Genomic DNA, 21930 nt, shown 5'->3' with positions numbered 1-21930 from the left:
AATCCAAAGGATTTTATTTTAATTACTTAAAATTAACATCACAAAAATAATCCAAAGGATTTTTATTTCAATTACTTAAAATTAACATCACAAAAATAATCCAAAGGATTTTTATTTCAATTACTTAAAATTAACATCACAAAAATAATCCAAAGGATTTTTATTTCAATTATTAAAATTAACATCACAAATACATATATTCCATTCCATTATTTGAAACAGCCCTCTAGAAAGTCGAAAACTAAATTTGTATGAAAACTTGTCGACACAAACTGTCATTTTCATACAAATTAAGTTTTACATTTTCTACATACACTAATGGGCATCTTGACTAAGTCCCCTGTTTTATGTCCACAGAACGTAGTTTAGATAAAAATACTGAAACTGGTTTTTCCCCATCGCAATAAAATTCCGATCGTGATATTCCGTCGTAATATGAACACAACGGAATATCACGTGTGTTGTGACAGAAATTCATGAATGAGACACACCTCTCGCGTACCGAGGCGTTATCAAACTGCGTAGATAAGTGATAACATCTACGCATTAAGAAAGGCGTTCCGTTTGTTTACAAGAGTCCGACATATTATCTCAACACTGCCAAAGCCAAACCTTTGACCCGCTAGAACATCTAGAATCTAATTAGAAAATTTTCTAGAAATTTTGTAAAGAACAATGTTATGAATTGTTCTTAAAGTGTAATAATAATCAGATGACGTAATTAAAAATAATAATCAAAGGTCTAAAGACCGTACCCAATGCTCGGTGCTCCGATATCAATTCGTCTATTTCAAGATAAAGTTTCAGCTAAAAATTATTGAATAGCAAACGGTATTTACATGATTGTGAACATTTATATGATTTTTGATCAGTCAAAAAGGCAAGCAATATTATTTTTTACAGCTACACTAGCATCGTCCACAAATATGTGTCAGTTTTGCCTTATTTGGCATTATTTAATGGAAGCAGTCCTGCAGCTTTCACATTAAAACTATTTTTGATAAAATATTTGTAGTAATAAAAGACGATATAAGAAATAATATGTTTTAATCTTAGGTCATATTAAAATCATAACAATAAATAATATTATCTACGTCGTGCGTACAATATCTAACAATACTTAATTACATAACTTCACCTCTAAATAACTCGATAAACAATATCGAAGGAACGGTAAGGAACTTTTTCTTGTCTTCCAAATACTAGTGTTCTTAAATACTTAGTAATTCATTAAGTACAGAGTTACTTCTGTTAGGCGGCGACCTAATATAGGTCAAAGAAAAGAATACTCCCGGGCGAGTATTCATTCTGTGAATATACTCTATCAACGGTCTGTCTTTGCGGCCGTCATCGCAGCTTCTCCACAGGATGCGGCGCCGGCGGATAACTGCACAGCTTCAGGAGGCACCACGAGCGTTTGTGAAGGCGATACCCGCGGACGGGAGGGCGGGCGTCCACTTGCGCCGAGAGGAACAGCAGGGCCGCCAACACGGCGAGCAGAAAACGCTGGACTTGCATAATTATAGTGTTTGTAAATAGTAGCAAATCTTAAAGTATTGCGTATTGCCAGTAGAAGTTTATCGATTGCCGGCTCAGTGTAAACTGAAGATTGAGTTAAGATGGCCAGTAATATATAGGTGCGGGGGTTATCGCGCGCGTGCATGATAACCCGCCGAAATGGTGATAGGAAGGTTCGATGACTGGGCTTCAATGTCATTTTATTTCATTGTAGTAAAATTATCAATTTCGTGGATAGGTTATGATGCATCGCTTAATTTTTAATTATTCGATGATCGATATAATGTGAGCGGCGCAAAGAAACATTTTTTAAAGGCGCGCAACTTACTGGATAGCCCTCGGGATATTTGTATCCATTGGCCGCAGTATCGCTTAACATCTTTAATATAAACATCACAGTTTTACATTTACTTACTCGGTCGTTATAGAGGACTTTAAGGATACCTATTTGACAAATTAATTTTCATAATCATCTGCAGTCTTTTGCTAGGTGAGCGAATAGAATATTTTATAGTCGAAATAAAGCTCAAATCGTGACGAACAAATATAAAGAAGATCATTACCATTAAGGTGTCTATGAAGAGTCAAAGTAATGATGTAATAACGGAAATATTTTGATAATTGAAGTTATCAACACGCCGTCGCACGCACACCGTACTCAACGAATTGGGTCAATGAGAAGCCTTGTGTTTCAGACTGGACCGTCTTTATCTATCTGGGTTAAAATGGGTTTCTAATTTATGCTCTGTTTAGTCTATGATCTCTCGCACGTAAGTTGTTAATGGACAGGGATTGGATGATTTACCTGTCTATCTAAATTGCGTAATATCTCTGGGCGCAGTAAATATACCCACTACAAAATCTAAATTGTATTAAGTATATATGTATATGATAACCGATATCTTTAATAAATCGTCAAGCCAAATTGAAAATAGGTGAGACAAAATGAAAGCGTAGCCTTATCTGGAGTACGCTTAAAGAGAAAATTTGTGCCAAATCTGAAGAATTCTTATCTTGCCGAATACGATGTATTCATATTATATATTTTATTCACGACTTGTACTTGAGACTATGTAACCGAAAGTTCGTCGCCATAATTGCGTAAAAGCTTTTGCAGCAATCCAAGCAAATCATTCACGAGAGTATGCCTTTTAATATTTAACCTTATTTAACCCATTTCTTAAAATATAAATTAATGACTAGTAGGTATATAGATATTTTGTTAATTAAGTGCGCAATTGACATTCGGCGAGGCTTTAGTGATATCACGCGCTGACTTTTTGTGTCTCGTTCAATGATGCAACATCATCTCATATTGGCGAATTTTGATGTTGATGGCTAATCTGAGATATTTTTTGAATAATTTCATGGTCATGTCCATAAATCCCCTTTAATTTGTTTTAGTGTTTTTTGTAACTTAGCTAAGCGTTGCATATATCCTTTACTCGTTAGCGTTGATAACCTTACATAACGATGTTAAACCTAGAAGTTAAAAACAGGTAAGTTCAGTTAGGCAGTTTTTCAAAATCTACATCTGTTCATGTACCTACTTGTTCGTTTGTTTTATAAATATTTGTTTGGTAGATATACTTAGCTAAAAAACTACTAAAACGATGACAATACCTTTTCATCAAAAGAATGCATACTAAGAAACTGGTATCAGTTTGGTATCATTATACTAACTTATAATTATTTTAGTTTATATTATCAAAGTAGATCTAAAAATAACACATTGCGATTGGAACGGGAGAACAAAAAAATATAAACGTCTGTTGTGCCTTATCTGCGCACGAGTCCACCAGCGGATTTTATAACATTTGAAACTGAAATTAATTGAAATCATTCATTTGTCACACGCGATGATAAAAATTAATGATAATTTAACGAAACTTTAGTCAATTTAATTAAAATGGTGCGATGTGACGCACTTACTCTCAAATCTTACGAAATCGGCTTCGTTGGTGGTTGGCTCCAATCTAAGTAACGAGACCGTATATGACGCACAATTATTTCTCTGAGCTTGTCTTACTGCTAAGGTTAATCAAATTAAGCTGAAATAAGCATTTAATGCTATTTAGATTAAAATGAAACATTGCTTGAAGTCACGCTTTTGCCACTAATCATTTTGATAAGCCGACTACTGATAATTGATAATATAAAGTCGCGCGATCCATTCTGGCCAAATGTCAATAACAACAAAATATAATTTATTGCTCATCTCCGTGTGTAATTACATGCGTCATGGCCGCCTCCAGTTTTAACTTTTTTTTGAAAGTTTTAAAAAATAATTTCTTTACAGATAAATGTATAAAGATGAAAGAACAATCTTTTTAATACATAATAGATTGCTAAGTCATTAAAAAATAAGCTAAGTCAATAAACAGGTTCTAGTCGCTCTGATAGAAGTTAAAACATATGTAGTTATGTCTGACGTCACTAAATATAAACAGTTAAATCAAAGAGTTTTGTCTACGACATATCTTTCGTAGCTTGAAACTTGGCTGATATGTAACAAGGCATATTTTTATTCGTGGGGAAATGCGTTACGCATACCCACTCAAATCCCACGGTGCCATCAGCAATCGCCCGAGGCAGGACACGGTAACAGCGTAGCCTTGGCTGCATCCAGCCACGCGATCAGCCGTAAACCACGGTCCTCTACGGCACCAATGATGTGGAATGGACCTTGGCTCAGCAAGGTCCATTCACATCGGCCAATTCGCCCTGTTTTATAAGCTGGGGGAGCCGGGAACATTGTAATGTTTGCAGGGATGCGTAAGCATCATTTTAAGTATTGCCTGCTCTTAAAATAACACAATCATCAATAACGTAAGGTACAAAAGCTTACGAACTTACGAAGATACGTACACAATCCATAGGATCCTATAAACCTATCTACATGATCAACAATAGTTTTTATGCCCTTTAACATTACCGACAGACCTACCTACTTATCAACTTATCATACTTATTAGGCTAGCCATTCGGACTTGTGGTAAAATTATTCTTTTGAAAATATTTAATTGTTACATGTTTTTGTTGTATTTATAATAATATTTTATAACAGTTATCAATTGTGTATTATCTTATTTTTTAGGATAAACTTGACGAAAAACGTGACTTTATTCTGTTGCTGGCTACTTCCGCATTTCCGAAATTGCTTGAAGTGGGTCACTGTTGCAGTGATTTTAATTCAAGCCCTATTGTGTATGGTAACCGATCGGAAAGGGAATCGATAAGCTTAATATGCGACTGGGCGAGTGCCGGCACGTGGAAGGGTGTGTCACATTGACCCGTGCAATAAACAACGTTTTGACGTATAATGTTATATACTTACCTACTTTTCATCACACATTGTTGGGATTAAAAAATCTAATCTGACTTACCTTTGCGTACATAATATTACAGTGTATATCTATCATTCAAAATAACATTAATAGAACATTGACTGTTAGAATTATTTTTTTTCTATAATGTGATTTTTGTCCATAATTTTTATTAATACTAAATAAATAAATACTACTAAATAAACATAATCTATGGTTCAGCCTACAACGTTCAAAGACGAACGAAGAAAATGTCTTAATGTTGTTGTATATTATAAAATAGTTGTGAAAAAATTATTGACCTACATTATAAAAAAATCGATGCGATTTGTTTGATAGAATCGAATAGATAAATTCATAATCTAACTTTATTCTAATTTTTATGGAACAAGGCAAACGTACAGGAGTCTCATCTGATGCTTAGAATTATTGCCGCACACTCAATGCCAGGGGGCTCGAAATGCGTTACTGACCTTAAAACTAACTTGTTTCTAACTCATAACATCTTTTCGTAGATGATTTAAATTTGTATTTAATTAATCATTTTATTTGATTAATAATTGAAATAAATTTAAGTTTAGGTTAATTTTCAAAAATAATAGACCAATTTCTACATTGGCTTTTTTGTGTGCTGGAGCTTAAAATATATTTTTTTCAGTAAACTTAGATGGCGAATTAAGTTTTCTCAAAGGTCAGTAACCTTTTACGATGATAATGGGAGCGTAGAGAGATCATTACGCAGTGATAACACAACTTAACATATACAGCTGATTCCCGCGTAATTTTGAAAAATAATCTATATATATATATATATATATATATATATATAATGAAAATGGTCTTCGTTTGAGGCTCAATCACGCCTAAACCACTGATCGTATCGACATGAAGCTACCACCATTCGATGCGAAATTTTTCCTAATGTTTTATGGCTATTTATTTTTCGAATTCTAACGTTCCTTCATTTTTTTATTGCTATTTTACTTTTATGAACATTTATCCCGCTAATTGCAAGCGTTTTCTCTTGATTCTTTTGTATTTATGGATTTCAACGGAGTTTACTAAACGGATAATGTTCTTTTACATTCATAGTCCAGTCATTATAGTAAGTTCACCTTGGAATTCGAGATACCCAGCTGTAAGTCTGTAAATAGTTGTATATTGACACCCTAAAAGTTGTCTCAAAACCTACATAGGTAGGGTCGTAATCGTTTTTTTTGGAAAAAACCGATTTTTGTGACCTTTGACCTTGAAATTTAATAGTTGCTTACACCCTACCATATGTAGGTTTTGAGACAACTTTTAGGGTGTCAATATACAACTATTTACAGACTTACAGCTGGGTATCTCGAATTCCGAGATTCTTACCCAATTTAAGCTTAAATGACTGGACTATCAGCTAAGAATCTACTTACAAACTTCCACGCATCCACCCACCAACTCCCACGCACCCCTGCACACCCACCCACTCTCATTTTTTGATAAAAATAAAATGCCGTATCTATGATCGAGTATCACTTGAGAACGGCTGGACCGATTGGGTTAATTTTTTTTTATTGTCTTCAGAATTGTCAGGAGAATGTTTATATGTAAGAAAATTTTAAAAAAGTCTGCTAAAACGTTAAAAATTTCGATGATAATCGAAGTATTCCAATTTCTATAGTTACTCATCACTAAATCTCGGGAACTATAGGACTTAGAAATGTGAAACTTGGTAGGAATATTACTTTCGTTATGTAGAGGTCAACTAAAAACGGATTTTAAGAAATTCATCCCCCAAAGGGGATTGCGGGGGCGTTAACAATGAACATTTCCCGTTTTTAAACTATAGCTCCTAAAAATTTCCAAATTTGGTAGGAATCTTCTGTAAGAGATGTAGAAATAGTCTATGAACGAATTTTACGGTAGCTCACCCCACAGGGGGTTGCGGGGTGGTTTAACAATGAAGATTTTTATTTTTTAAGCCGTAGCTCCTACAGACTCCAAATTTAGCCACAGTCGTCTATATGTGATGCAGAAATGATTTAAGAGCGGATTTTACAACAACCCACCGCCGAAAAAGATTGCGGTAGTGGATGTTAAAATGTGAAATTTCTATTTCCAAACTGTAACCTCTACAGACTTTAAATTTGGTAGTAATCTTTTATTTGTCATGCAGAAATCATCTCAAATAGGATTTTACGAAATTCTATTTCCAACAGGGTTTGCGGGGGTGGGTGTGAGAATGTTAAATTTATGTTTCCAACTGTAACTTCTACAGACTCCAAATGATTATTTTTTTACTGTTTAAATAGAAAAGGTTAAAGTCAATTGTTTTTTTTTTATTTAATTAATTTCATTTGTTTTTATATAACCTAATTAATTTTATGATAAAACGTCAGTTCATAAGCGGTTGAGAAGTGAAATAAAAATGTCAGACAGAGAAAGTATTGAAAGTTTATGTTTATGTGCTGAGACATGATTCTCATGAAATTTTGTGTGCATATTGGGTAGGTTTGAAAATTGGACAACATCTATTTTTCATCCCCCTAAATGTTAAGGGTAATCCATCCCGAAATTATTTATTTCAATTTTAGATATTTTTTTTTTATTTTTTTATGATACAGCATTTGTAAATACATATAACCCTGAATTTTTAACCCTTTACAATCAACCCCCTATTTTAATTTGATTTCTTTGATTCTTTATTTTTGATATTTAGATAACTAGCAAGAATTGTAATTTAAAATATATTCTCTACATTAATAAATATTAATTTATTACCCTACATAAATCATTCTTTTGAACACTTATAGTAGATAATTATTTTTATTGACCTAAAAAAATGTTTCTTACAAATAATATACATGGCAAAACAACGTTTGCCGGGTCGGCTAGTTTATATATATTTTTAAAAATACACTGATTTATTTGCGCTACAACCTTTTTTTAGCTCTGGGACTAAGATTTCTGTATCTGTTTTATGATCATTTGTCAAAGTAATAGGCAAGTATGTGACCAGCCACCTGTGCCTAACACATAATATACTAAAACATAATATCGTAATATGACATCATCACGATATTAAATAATTTTCCTTTATAAAATTTTTGTGCCTATGATAATATTATTTGAGAAGTTTAAACACTCTGGTTGTCAAATTCTGCGACTGGGTCCGCGTTAAAATTAAACAATTCAGCCACAGAACCGAATATCGTCGTACACGAAATTAAGCAAAGAATTCATAGTGTGTGGCCTGATTTTAAACAAATAAAACGACACCGTAAGTCAAACTGACTAATATTATGACATCCAACCTACCTTGCGCTCGTAATGTACAAGTAGAGAGAATTCGTGGCCTCTTCACACAATATATCTTGTGTCTTCTATACTGTGGAGCGAAAAGGTTAGAAATTCGATAGAAAGTGTAAAAATAAAACAACACATTTAAAATGTCTTATTGAAATAATTTATTGCTGACACTAACAGTCCAGTGACCCCGCCGAACTGCAATTTGGTGTACGACCCACGTTAAAAAATATAGCCTAACGTTACCTAACTATGTACAAATTAACTTATAATAAATAACCATTTTTTTCTATTAGGGGAGCGCGAGTCGCTCGACGCCCTCCGCGCCGAGTATCGACGCGTCCGATTCGCTAAAATCAAAACGTGAAACATCCTTGTTTCGAATACGAGATCATTGTTTAACACGTATTGTGTGCATAAAATATAATACGACACGCTCATGAACACAGCTGGTGTGATTCGTCGGAAAAGTTCGCGTCGAGGGTTCTCAGAGGGGCTCGACACGCGTCCGATGCGACTTTCCGATTCGACTTTCCGATCGCGGTGATTCCGCCGAATTCGATACGACCGGCGAGAGAGTGGGGGAACGTTGCGGTGAAATTAGTCTAAGTTAAAGTAAACTATATAATCTAATTGAAATAAATTACAATCGATCTAAGTAGAACGTCCAGTAACAAATCACAGTTTCGCAGAGAGGGAGGAGTCGGTCCAGCTAGGCCTCGGTGGCGATGGGCTCTCGCGCGTGGTGGATCTTGACGTGCTTGTTGTGGTTGGACTTGTTGGTGGAGGTCTTGCCGCAGACGTTGCAGGCGAAGGGGCGGGCGCCGCTGTGCACGCGCATGTGCTCCGTGAGGTAGTAGCTGCGGTGGAAGGTCTTGCCGCAGTCGGGCACCTCGCAGGCGTAGCGCTTGGCCGTCTCGTGCTCGCGCACGTGCCGCTGGCAGTTGTACTTGCGGATGAACTGGCGGCCGCAGTGCTTGCACGTGTACGGCCGCACCGAGCGATGCGCGTTCACGTGCGCCGCGTACTCGCTCTGGCGGAAGAAGGCGCCCTTGCACAGGGTGCACTTGTAGGGCTTGGCCGAGCGGCTGGCGTGCGTCCAGCGGTGGAGCTTCAGGTTCCACTTGGTGGTGAAGGCCTTGTCGCACATGACGCACACGAAGGGCCGCTTGCCGCTGTGCGTGTGCAGGTGGGCGCGCAGGTTGGAGCGCAGGTAGACCTGCTTGCACACGGGGCACGGCACGTTCTCGTCGCGGCCCGAGCGCCTCGCCACGTACAGGTGGTTGTGCGAGCGCCGCACGTGGCGCGTGAGCGACGCCGCGTGCACGAACTTGTCTCCGCAGTACGGGCAGGCCTTGGGCCGCTCCTCGTGCGTCTCCTGATGCCACAGCAGCTTGGCCCGCGAGTGGAACACGGCGCCGCAGCGGCACACGAAGTCGCGCACCTTGGCCTTCTTCTTCAGGTGGTGTCGGTCCCTGCGGCGAGAGAAACGTTTAGGAGACGCAGACGGCCGCCGTCTCGGAGCGAGCCGATCGACCGCCGCGAGGAAATACCTGTGCTGCACCATGTTGGAGTAGCGGCGGAAGGTCTGGTCGCACAGCGTGCACTTGACGGGCGCCTGCCCGGTGTGCGTGTTGCGGTGCTCGCCCAGCTTCTGCCGCGTCACGAAGCGCTTGCCGCACACCTCGCACCTGCGACACGACACGCGTTAGACTCGGCGCGGACGCGGCTTCGCCCGGCGCGGCCGAAGGCGGCGGTTCTTACTCACTTGTAATTTTTGATGCCGAGGTGCGTCTTCGTGTGCAGCACCAGGTTGGCTCGCCGGTAGAAGAACTTGCCGCACGTGTAGCACTCCAGCGGGTGAACCTTGAGGTGCTCGTTGAAGGCCTCGGGGCCGCCCTGGTCCACGTTGCACGTGAAGCACACGAAGTTGTTCCGCTTCTTCTTCTGCTTTATCAGGATCAGCTCCGGCTTGGTCTCGGCCAGCGGATCGAATTCGGGCAGGATGGAGGTTGCCACCGCGTCTTTGGTTTCGAATATGAGGGTTTCTGAAATTCACCGAAAAACACGTTTTTAAAAAGACCGACAGAACGGCTGCGGCTCGATCGTCACTCAGCGAAAACTTACCAGCTAACGAAGGCACGTCCGGTTTTTCCTCTCTCTTGATGCAGCGGGCGATGCGGCTGTGGGAGTAGGAGGCGTTGCAATGGGATCGCAATTCCTTCAGCGTCGGGAACTTGAGGCCGCACTGGGCGCACGTGTGGAGGCGCCCTTTCGTCAACGGTTCCTCTCTGCGACACGAACGTGGTTAAGATTAGTTCGCTGAAGATACCTAAAGGTCGATAGATAAACTACAATTTACTGTTCACGTACAAATTTTCCGTCTTGTGGTTGTCGTCGACGTCCGAACCGTCGGAGACCCAACTCTCGCGAGCCATCAGGTCGTAAGGCTCCGCGGCCGTCACCTCCGGGTACATCTGCAGAGATTATGACACAACTATAGACACAATTTATGCAACGTTCGATTCTGCCTCTGTAGGCACAATCTAATTTAAAAAGACAAAATTTTATTTTAAAATGTCTCTCAATTAAGCTGTTCAATGAACACTGATAGTGATATAGCGAAAAGTGTTCAGCCACACAGACATTTGTCAAATTGTAATCGTAATATGTAAGATGAATCGTACCCCGCTCCATGATGACTCCATATCGCCATTACTCTCTTGTCCGCTGAGTTCCCCTCGGGGGGGCATCCGCTCGTCTGCACAAATATTCAGCGGCGGGTCCTCTTCCCTAGTCTCTTGTAAAACATCAGCCTTACTATCCCGTTCTCCGTGTCCCATGTGATTTATATTTTGATTTTCTCCAATATCATAATCCATATTGCTCTCGGCAATTTTGTAGCTTTCGTGAATAAAATTTGGTAAGACAAACTCGTTCTCCTTTTGCGATGGTTCTCCCCAAATATTATACACTTCCCTATCCTTACCCACATTCGATCCTTTCTCTGAATCGAAACTCTCGACGCGATCAGGTGTGAAATAATCAGCGTAAATATTATCACCGAAATAGTTATCGTTCATCATGTTGACAAATTGCTTGTTTTTAGAAGCCGTCTCTAAGTCCAGCAGCTCTCTATGGTTGGAATCGTCGTCAAAATCTGCGGCACCCATATTGCCATAAGTGATCACATTGATCGGACGCAAAGACTCGAGGTTGGCCACGTCACGTCCGGACTTATCGGCTTCGTTGCTGAACTCATTGTTGGAATTCACTTCCTCCTTGATTACCAAGTCAATGGAGGTTGAATAGCCATTGGAGTGACTTATCATTGAAGGCGCAGTCGGCTCAATATCCATTGATTGCTCTTCTGTGTCGGCATCGAATTCTTTCTCATTTTCTAAGACTTCAATTTTTTGAACAGAAGTTTCAGGCTGAATTCCATCCTCGTGATTTTCTACCTTCTCAATATTCAGATTGAAGTATTGTTCAGATTTACTTGTGGATGACGAAGGTCGTGGGTCTGAATCAAATTTTGATGGCTTAAAATTTTTTATAGTTAGCTTTTTATGTTTTTTGACAAATATATTGTTTAGTCTAAGGGGATGGCTCTTTTGTTTAGAATGAAAATCATCATTTTCAACAACAATGTTTGTCAAGGCTTGGACAACTGGAAATGTTGCTGTAGATTTAGAAGTATTTGAATCATCTCTTTCCACATGTGCCTTAATTGTTACCATCTCAGTTTTTAATTTCTGATCATTGCCAGAAATTATTTCTTTTTTGGTTTCTGGAGCATGGTCATGCTTTGAGAGTGGTGAACACTGGTCCATGGAGTTTTCTGATAAGTCACTGCAGGGTGATATTGAAGGCTTTTCGTTGCATATAAGGTCAGGAACTGGATTGCTATCGCATGATTCATTGTCCTCCTGTGCACTATTTAACTTAGGAAAATCCTTACAGGACTGTGGATTGCCAACATTTTTTATAACTGAAAAGTTATGAGGTGTATATTTTTCATTACTCTCATTAGATGGGTGACAGTGATTGTCAATATCTGATCTACTCTGAGGTTTCTCCTTTAAATCTGGTAGAATATTCTCAGGTGATTGAGGACATTGAATGTACCCAGAGTCTCCTGGACCGGTAAGGTCCATAATAGTATTAATCATGTTCTTGCTGTGCTGTACAGGAACTTCCACTTTAATATTGCTCAGAATTTTTAGTCCCTTTGTGGAAACAGATGTTGAACTTTTAGACTCAGACTCTAGTTCTAATGATCTATGTACAGTATCACTTTCTGTCTGTCCTTGAGCACAGTTACCACCCATGGTCTCCTCCACTTGTTGCATCGCCATCACCTCAGTTTTAGATGACATTTGATGCTGAATTGGGCTAACCTCCATTATCAATGTTTTACTAACATCATTTACAATATTTGGTATTGACTTGTCAATTGATGTTGGTATATGTGATAAATTATTGCTGAATATTGGAGAGTTACAAGTCTTGGGTAAAATAGATTGAGGCGAACTATACATACATGAAGTGTTACCGAATGGGTCAACCACCATAAGATTTTGATACAATGAGCCACTCTGCCCCATATTTTCATGTGTATTAAGAACATGTGGTATATTTGAAATATAAGGTTTTCCATCTATACTATGCACCATCTCCCGATAAATAATTTGTGAATTTTGAGTTACCACAGTTGTCCCAGTTGTTAAGTTGCCTGAATTAAGTTGAGTGAACTGACTTGCTAATGGAGCCACAGCTGTTTTAGTATCAATTATTCCAGACACAGGTACACTTCCCGCAACCATCATATTAGTTTGAACATTTTTTTGCATATAAGTTGGAGATGTGGACATCATAACAGGATATGGCTTGAGCCCTGGAGCAATGTATCCTAACCTAGCAGCATTTTTTAAAACCATGTTTTGTTTTGGAAGAATTTTTACATAATTACTCTGTTTTTTAGATGTTGAAGGTGTTGGTAATGTAGGAGAAGTTGAAACTTTTACATTTGATGTTAGTACTGGAACATTATAAACAAACAGCTGATTTGTATTTTCAGCCACATTGTAATCAGAGCTGCGAGAATACTTTATTTCCGGGTCTTCTGTAGGCTCACTGTAGAATGGATATTGCTGACTATAGTTTGATTGTATTGTTGGCACACTCGGCAGATATGACTGGGATGTTTTAGAAGACTTCACTGAACAATTTGAAAATTCAGAACAATTGTTGACAGCATTGCTGTCAAAGTTGGTAACATTCAGTCTGGCTTCTGGAGTGGCATTTCTAGAGTTACATGATGACAATGATTTATTTCTGCTAGGTGTCCTTCTCCAATAAGTGCTTTCAGCACTGCGGCGTGATGAAGACCATCTAACACTATCATCTGTCACCGGGGTCCTACTTCTATAAGAACGTTCGGAAATTGATGGTGTGGGAGTTCTACTGCCACTTGCATTGCCTTTGGAAGATAAACAACATAAAGCTTTAATAACTTGATCTTTAGGATGCGTATCCAAATGAGTCTCTAACGACATCCCATTGTGAAGATAAAGAGTACAAACTGGACACTGAACTTTCTCATCCATCTTGTCCTCTAACATAGTAAATATTTGTGTATATATCACGCTCAGGATAGCCCTGGCGATACGTGAAATGCTATTTCGTCCAACGATCGCTTGCGTGCGAGCACCAAACCGCAAGGTGCCAGTCACGTATATTTTTACAGTAAATATGCAAGGCGAATGGCCCACAACACATATCTTCGCTTCAATTGTATTGATCTGTTAACAAAAAATAATGCTATATTTTACAATTGATACTCTGAATCGTATAAAAGCGACCTGAAAACTTGTTACACTCACATTCAAAGGACAAAAGAACACAAAAATGTGAGATAAAGGCCATTGAAACATAAAAAAATGAAAACCAGAAATTAAGCAATAACTGTATTTTACGTAAGCGATATGAGATAGTAATGCTTACCAAGAAATTATATTTATCAAGTATATTCCATAACACATAATTTAACAATACATAGTCTCCGTGTTTTTACATCTACACGTACTCTAAAAATATTTCCAAATAGTCCGACATATTGCGATATTTCAATTCTCAATCAAAAGCAATACCAAAATTGAAAGACTAAGGTCAGAGATACTATTGGATAGGACTGTATTATACTCTGTAAAGAATATTATCTGTAAACAAATGCCACAGAGTTACAGACATACAATCTATATTATATTATATACATAAAAATTAATCCCTAATTCCCTTGGTTACATCATCAGCATCAAACCTCTGGACCGATTTCGGAATTCGATTTGGAATCATTCTATTTGAATATTTCTCATGAATTGATTTCTAATTATTTTGTTGCGGAGTTATTTAAACATTACGATATTAATAATGTTTAAATAACTTCTCAATAAAATAATAGTCAAGTAACGTTAATCTTTATTTGCTAAAGTAAAAAAAAACTATTATTATTTTTTATTTTACATGATATTATAATATATTAAATCACTGGCGCGTACTCTAAGTGGTCACTAGTATCTAAATTCTAATTCATTTATTGATCTGTGATTGCTAGTTTTAACTTCAGGATAAATGCTCGACAGTCGACTATTACGTCTGTGGACCTAATATGTGTAAATCAGCATATTATGACTTATAGCCTATAGGTCTAGGTTACCAGGTCATAAAATTAAAAAAAATAATCAGCATTATCTTTCTATCCAAATTCCAATGTTGGATGGTTGAATTGAATACATGCATTACCCAGTAATATAAACATGACTTCTAGTTTATGAACTATAATCCCTTTTACAAGAAGCCTACTTTGACTCTTTGTTACGGATTTAAGGTTTAGCTGTTTGGTAAGATATTAAAATGACTTGAATTTAAAGGTATTTGTTCTAATTATTATCGAATATCTTCCAGTTGATAAGTGACTTCTGTAGCTGTAAAATATGAATTAGAATGAACAACTTTTGTGATGCAACTTTGTCCAAGGTGCACATTTCTAATTTTGTCAAGTTCATTTTTATGCACTGACTTCTTGACTAAAGTTAATCTGCTGTCCTAAATGATATTTGTATATTTTATATTTGGGTTAAGATTTAAGTGACTAGTTTAGCTAATGTTCCACTTTTATCACCTGTTTTGGCCAGATAGTTGTTAATTACTTAATCAGAAGAATAGCAATGATAGTATTTTTTTACCAAAAACTGGTATTGAAAAGATGCAATTATGACCTAAATTTTATTAAATTTATACTCAATTATATAGTGATGAGACTAATAATACAATATTTAAGTTTCAGACTCTTTACTCCTCAACAAACCTAAATTTCAAGAACTTATAAAAAGGAGAAAATGTCAGATTCAATTAATTATGAAGACTTAGGCATAAATGGTAAATAACATTTATTTAAAGATATAATAAATTTCATATGTTATGTAGCTGAATAAGTATATAACTGCTTACGAAGCATGGCATAATAGTTTTTGATGTTTAAGTTTAATTGATACAATGGAATAAAATGTTTGTAAGTCTTAGTAGTACATGTAAATGTGGTAGACAGTAAATACTCTAAATTGTATATACAGTGCTCTCTTATAATATTTCAGAGGCCTTTGACTTAATTCGTAAATGGAGAGACAACAATGAGAGAAAATTTAGCGAATGGGTTCTAGTCTGGGAAAAAATATATAAAAATTTAGATAGTAGACCCAATGAAAGTAAGTATTTATTACGACTTGCCTCAACGTTTATTCACTTCAGGTGTAATTCTGTGTGAATTGTTACTCTTATACATTGGTGGTATATTTGGTGGGCTTTCTTAATAAAAAATGACATTTTCTATAAAAAATCTTGCATACACCAATAATAGCCATTAATCTACACTAATATTAAGAGGAAAACTTTGTTTGTTTGTAATGAATAGGCTCATAAACTACTGGACCGATTTTTAGAATTCTTTCACCATTCGAAAGCTACATTATCCACGAGTAATATAGGCTATATTTAATTTTGAACAAAAATAGGGTTCCGTAAGATATTAGGGTTTTTCGGACCCAAGGTGTAAAAAATCAACCAAAAAATAAAAAAGGGGGTAGCATAGCAAAGTGTTCCATGTTGGCATGTACTAAAAAGGTAGGCTAGGCATTAAGGAGAAACGAAGTTCGCGGAAGCAGCTAGTAACCTATAAGGAGAAATATTTTTATATAGCTTTGTTACAGAATATATAGTTGCAGAACAGCTATTAGTTGCCATGCTTGACCAACATAGTTATAATATGGCTCTTATGTGGTTGGAACTCCTACTTGAACAGTTCCCTGGAAGTCTTAGGGTTATGAGGTACAAAGCACTCTGCCTCGAAGCTCAAGGGCAGTAAGTATGATTAGTATTGCTAAGTTAAAAAAATAAAAATCTTAACCTTGCATATTGCAACAAATGCATGTTGCGGGAGCTTAAGCCCTCTAAGACCATTCAGAGAATCGCATCGAGCAATCGAGAATTTTGTGGTCGCAGATACGATACGGCGCAATACGTCCTAGACGAAATCATAAAAGTGGACGAGACCAATGCACCTGCGCGCAAGCGTCGCGTGGCCTCGCTGAAGGCCCAAGGCCTGCTCTCCGACGCCATAAAAGAGCTCGTCGACTACCTGAAGAGGTTCACGGCGGACATGGAGGCGTGGCAGCAGCTGGCCGAGCTGTATCTGGAGGTGGCCGATTACTCGCGAGCCCTCTTCTGCACCGAGGAGCTACTTCTTCATCAGCCGCACAATCATCTGCTCCACCAGCGACTGGCCGACATCCGCTACACCATGGTGAGTAGCCTGGCGCCCGCTCGAGGCCGTTTCACCACACCACGAAATCTTTCACACAACCGGTTTCCTTTCGTTGTAGGGAGGCGTCGAGAACATGGAGCTGGCCAAAGCTCACTACTGCCAGACTCTGAAGCTGAACCCAAACAATGCGAGGGCTCTTCTGGGTCTCAATCTGGTGAGTAACAAACCAAGCCGAACGAGGCAGGACTTGGCAGCGCAATAAGTGTGGTGTTTCGCAGGTGACGAATAACCTTCTGGGGCACTACAAGTCTTCGGGCGGTGCCAAGCGCAAAGAGGTGTGGAAGCTGTCCCGGTGGGTGCACTCCGAACTCGGCCGACGGCAAGCCGACGCCCATTCGCTCACCGACCTCATGCTCGCCATTTCCATTGCGGACTGATATGTCACCGACCCATGTGCACACATATCGTTGCGACGGTCGGCTCGTCGTATACGAAGTTATCTTTGGGGCAAATTTAATTGTATACAAACAACTGTACGAAAATGGCAAATATATAAATATATTATTATACATATATCCATTGAAGAATAAATAAATTCCTTTTGCCAATTGCCTGCAATGGAATTACGAAGCTGGATCAGGTTTGGGTTAAAACTATAGTTTTGATTGTCTTTATTTTTGGGTATGTTTATGAGCTATGTCTTTATTTTAATTGTTACGTAGTAAATTTTCGCTACTGGAAAGCCATGCTTTCTAGTATTCAACATTTCGTTTCGAATTTTTTAATAATACCGACAAAATATATATGTTTCATAAATTATTATATGAGACAAAGCTGGACATTTAGATCACTCAAGATTCGTCTTGTTTGGCCAGACGCGAGCGAATTCGATAACTCAAATCGTTCTCGACTAGAATAGATAATAATAATAAATACTGTTATATTTTACTTTTTACCCAGGTACCGTATGATTATTTATCATAATATGTTTATAAAATTTATAAAATAAATAAAGCACCTTCAACATGTATACGACGTCTGTTTGTGTGTCTGTCATTCCTAAATAGTAAAAGTAATGAAAGATTAATACAGCAGTAACAAAATTTATTTCTTGTTACATTCTTCCTGTTTTGCCTTTAAGTAGAAGGCAGTTTTTGCTATTTCTTCAGCTCGTCTCTCTTTTTTTTCTCGTCTCGATATTTCTCCAACAGCAAAGTACTTGTCCCTGAATATTAAAGGTTTGTGAAAATAATTAAAAGCGACAGAAAAAAAGATTAAATGTTAGCCTCTACCTGAAGTTATGGGCAGCCCCGTGAGGGTCGTGGGGCATGTTGGGGATATCGTCGCTGATCTTCTGGTACGTGAGCAGTCGCCTGGCCGTCATCCTGGACAAGACTTGCTCACTATTCCCCACCAACTGCATACAAGGGTGGGATGGGAGCTGCTCTTCTAAATATTCGTCTCTATTATATCAGATAATATGGTGTTATATATTAGGCTGAGCAATAATTAAGGAAGATCAATAAACCTCTTAATTAACACTACTCAATCTAAATCCTCAATGCTTGCCATAAAATGATAAGATACCTTACGAGAGGGTACCAGCACACAAGTCTTCTCCCAATATTCAAGTGTTGAGCAGCAAAGTTCAAGAGGTCACTGTAGATGTGCGGCAAGCCATATTCCACTTTTGATGGTATGTGGTTGTCTAAATGTTGCTCAGATAAAGTATAGTTGTCTTTCTCTATACCAATCTTCTCTGTTGGCTCCCTGACACCATATGGAGCTTGAAATTAATTTTTATCATCATAAAATTGAATTATTATCATCATTACTTGTCAATGTGATGTTATGTTGATGAAAACTTACGATCAGTTATTAAGGCATCAAACTTCAAGTCCTGTCGCCACAATGGCCGTGAAAAATCACTGACCAGCACATCTAAGTATTGGGACATGATACCATACTGCCTCATGTTTCCCCTTATACTTTCCTCTTTGTTTCGTACCTGTGAGATGCATAGATTAAACTAATAGTTCCAATTGACACTGTATAGCATTTCCTAACATCTAAGTTTTCATACACTTTTCACAATTCTTTCCACAAAACGTTAAGCGTCCCATACACTACGATGAAACACGATCATTTTCATCGTTGCGATAAAAACCGTCGGTCAAAACGGAAGTGTGTGGACTTTCCGACAATAACCGACGTGTTTATTTAACTAATCTCCAGGATACAGCTTCAGCTCATTCAATAAATTTATATGAGATTTTTTTTTCTTTTTAACAATCAGTCTTTAGTCCATACCGAAGATTTCTTTATTTTTGATAAAATAGCACTTGCCACTGCTATCAATTGCGTCGAATTCATGGTATACGAAAAAAAAATAACTATACCTCAGCTGAAATAAACTAACTAAACCTGAAGGCTCACTCGATTTTGCAACATGAAGTGTGTACAACTGACGATGCAGCACAATGAAAACTGAGGTGTTTTATTGTAATGTATGAGCAAAATCATTCAACGGATGAAAACCATCGTGTTTCATCATAGTGTATGGGAGGCTTTAGACCCATTCATGTGTGACCAATATGTGTTTGAAATTATGTGCATAAAATTTTAATATGTTATTAAATACATACATTGTACCTTTTGCCCTACCCTTGTGGGGCGTGTTCGAGCATGCAACATCATGAAATCTATATCAGCTCCCCAAATGTAACCACCAAAATGTGCCGCTGACACCAACAAAGAGCCAGATCCTACAAATGGATCTAAAACCACATCACCAGGTGCTACTTGTGCCTGATTAGCCATTATAAGTGACAGTTGAGCATCCATACTTGTATTCCCAATGAATTCACGTTTTTTAAGAGTGTGGAATTTTATAAGATCTCTTTGACCATCTGCTATCTAAATAAAATATGGTATTTAAAATATTTATTAATATAAAACATAATTTTTAAGTTAATTGTTTAAAATATTTACCCATTTCCCAAAAAATAAGTCACAAGGTTGTTGCGGAACATTGTTAGGATCCACTCCATAAAACTCTATATAAGACAATGTAACATCTGGTTTGTTCAGATTTACTGCACCTTCTAAAGGTAAATAACTGAACTTCTAAAAATATCAATAATGTTAATATTTTTTCTTCTATTTTCAAGAAACACCAGTTATGAATGAAGGTTCAATTTTTATATTACTAAGTTCATATAATTAAAAAAAAGAGTGCATGTACATATACACACTCTTTTTCGCTTTGGAAGTTATACTTCTTTGGCATATGGAAAAAAATAACTAAAATGCAGTAGTGATTAACGATAAATATTAAAATTAATCAAAAAAATTGTATTTAAACAAATTATTAGTAAATACTACCACCATCGTATATGAATATATATATGAATGTGCATCGTAAAAAAATCAATCAATCATCTTTTTTCTTTATCGCACCAAAAGAAGTATAACTTCAAAAATATGTTATTAATTAATGATAGTATTTTGGAAAAGACTTTTAGATAATATATAAAATTAAATACATGAATACACCTCAATCTTTTCAACTTTTTGCTTCATAGTGAAATGTTTACAGAATGTTTCAACTTCCACTTTGAATGTTTTATTTGGATCACTAACAGCATCTAGAAGTTCACTTGGGCAAATATCTGATTCACTTATTTCAATGTTATGATTTGGAATTATCCATTTTCCAGACTTATTTTTTACAGAACATTTTAAGTTTTCGTGTAACTTAGCTTCGCTCTTAGCCCTTGACCACAATTCTAAACAATTTTTCAATAATACAGATCTTGACGCTATCTGCTTAGCACAAAATTCTGAAGGAAGTTCCACTATCCAATATGGGAGATTAATTGATGGATTTTCAATAAATTTTATTGGTATATTTAGCATAGAAATAATACTATGCATTTCCTGAAATGTATAAATAAATATAATTAATTAGTATAATTTCATAAAAGTTTATTAAAACTGTTACAAAGAGGTTAGTAAGAGATACATACGGCATGTCGAAAGTCCAAATGCTCTTGCGCAAACCATAATAAATATCGCCGAGCCATGACTGTTTAATTAAAATATTTATTAGAATAATAAAATGTATTCAAATCATGAGCATTAGGTGGAAGACTCAAAGTTTACTAATGATTAATAGGCATTAGGCATTGACCGTAGACGGGCATTGACATATTTTATTAGGTAAAGACGAGGACCACAGATGATTAACAGCTATGTATACGAACCTACAGATACGTTTTTAGAAGTCCCTGAGACGCAGCCTGCAACGCTGTGACCGCTCGACGTTATGTTGCAACAATTAATTTTAACTCGATTAAATTCAGCTTTAAATGTAATTAAAATCTCGACATTTTATTAGTTTCTCTGGTGGCTTATATACCTTCAATAATAGCAGTTAAACTGGTGGCTTTTATTAAGATAAAAATCACTTGATATTTCGTAATTACCAAATCCATTAGTAATAATCGAAGATCAAAACAAAAAACCCTATGAGGCATGTGCCTTTCTACCCTAAGTTTGTACATATAAATTCTGACTTGCCTAACATATAGGCAATAGATTAAGTCAGATTTCAGCTCTGGGCTAAGTTGAATCAACTGGTGAAAACCAAGCCTATTCCACTAGGTAATTTCAGAGATTAGCATGCACAGATGGATAGACAAGAAAATGTAATAAATCTTTTTTGTGTAATATATGTTGTTGACTTTTTCATGCTCTCTGCTTCTGTATGTGAACAATATAGACAATTTTTTTAACATATCCAAACAATATGTTATGATAAATAGGGATTTAATTCTAATTTTTCTCTACAATATTATATACATATTTGTTTATAGAATACAAAGCAAATTTGAAGGTTCACCTCAACTCTTGTCATGCAGTATGCAAATATAAATGAGCAGAAGACTGGAAGTGCACTGCCAGCCTTTTAAGAAA

General features: G+C 37.0%; 3 protein-coding genes across 7 annotated transcripts; 1 reads left to right on the top strand and 2 right to left on the bottom strand.

Moving 5' to 3' along the window:
- Positions 1 to 8269: 8269 nt before the first annotated feature.
- LOC110992033 lies at positions 8270 to 14296 on the bottom strand. The gene is made up of 7 exons (XM_022257683.2): positions 14139 to 14296; positions 10820 to 13936; positions 10506 to 10609; positions 10260 to 10423; positions 9901 to 10180; positions 9686 to 9823; positions 8270 to 9607 (listed from the first exon to the last, which is right to left on the bottom strand). The coding sequence occupies exons 2-7, from the start codon at positions 13754 to 13756 to the stop codon at positions 8845 to 8847; spliced, it is 4386 nt and encodes a 1461-aa protein (XP_022113375.2). The 5' UTR covers positions 13757 to 13936; positions 14139 to 14296; the 3' UTR covers positions 8270 to 8844.
- Positions 14297 to 14838: 542 nt separating this feature from the next.
- On the top strand, positions 14839 to 17983 carry LOC110992090 (ER membrane protein complex subunit 2). Of its 3 annotated transcripts, none has more exons than XM_022257758.2 (7): positions 14839 to 15034; positions 15481 to 15572; positions 15788 to 15898; positions 16400 to 16550; positions 16692 to 16992; positions 17072 to 17167; positions 17232 to 17983. In XM_022257758.2, the coding sequence occupies exons 2-7, from the start codon at positions 15533 to 15535 to the stop codon at positions 17388 to 17390; spliced, it is 858 nt and encodes a 285-aa protein (XP_022113450.2). In that variant the 5' UTR covers positions 14839 to 15034; positions 15481 to 15532; the 3' UTR covers positions 17391 to 17983. The 3 variants fall into 3 exon arrangements, with proteins under 3 accessions (XP_022113450.2, XP_045485100.1, XP_045485101.1); XM_045629144.1 differs by having other exon boundaries at positions 14840 to 15034; positions 15475 to 15572; XM_045629145.1 differs by lacking the exon at positions 14839 to 15034 and adding an exon at positions 15146 to 15170 and having other exon boundaries at positions 15475 to 15572.
- A 57-nt stretch (positions 17984 to 18040) lies between these two features.
- LOC110992088 (tRNA (guanine(10)-N2)-methyltransferase homolog) lies at positions 18041 to 21148 on the bottom strand. Of its 3 annotated transcripts, none has more exons than XR_002600149.2 (8): positions 20982 to 21148; positions 20509 to 20892; positions 19945 to 20079; positions 19606 to 19869; positions 18823 to 18961; positions 18541 to 18739; positions 18246 to 18402; positions 18041 to 18178 (listed from the first exon to the last, which is right to left on the bottom strand). XR_002600149.2 is itself a non-coding variant. In XM_022257756.2 (8 exons), the coding sequence occupies exons 1-8, from the start codon at positions 21036 to 21038 to the stop codon at positions 18058 to 18060; spliced, it is 1470 nt and encodes a 489-aa protein (XP_022113448.2). In that variant the 5' UTR covers positions 21039 to 21148; the 3' UTR covers positions 18041 to 18057. The 3 variants fall into 3 exon arrangements, 2 of the variants coding, with proteins under 2 accessions (XP_022113448.2, XP_045485099.1); XM_022257756.2 differs by having other exon boundaries at positions 18246 to 18416; XM_045629143.1 differs by having other exon boundaries at positions 18246 to 18416; positions 20596 to 20892.
- Between the last annotated feature and the right edge of the window lie 782 nt (positions 21149 to 21930).

Source organism: Pieris rapae, chromosome 8 (assembly GCF_905147795.1).
Source record: "Pieris rapae chromosome 8, ilPieRapa1.1, whole genome shotgun sequence".
Lineage (NCBI taxonomy): Eukaryota > Metazoa > Arthropoda > Insecta > Lepidoptera > Pieridae > Pieris > Pieris rapae.
The sequence above is the reverse complement of the archived record's forward strand: the minus strand, read 5'-3'. Positions and strand labels throughout refer to the sequence as shown.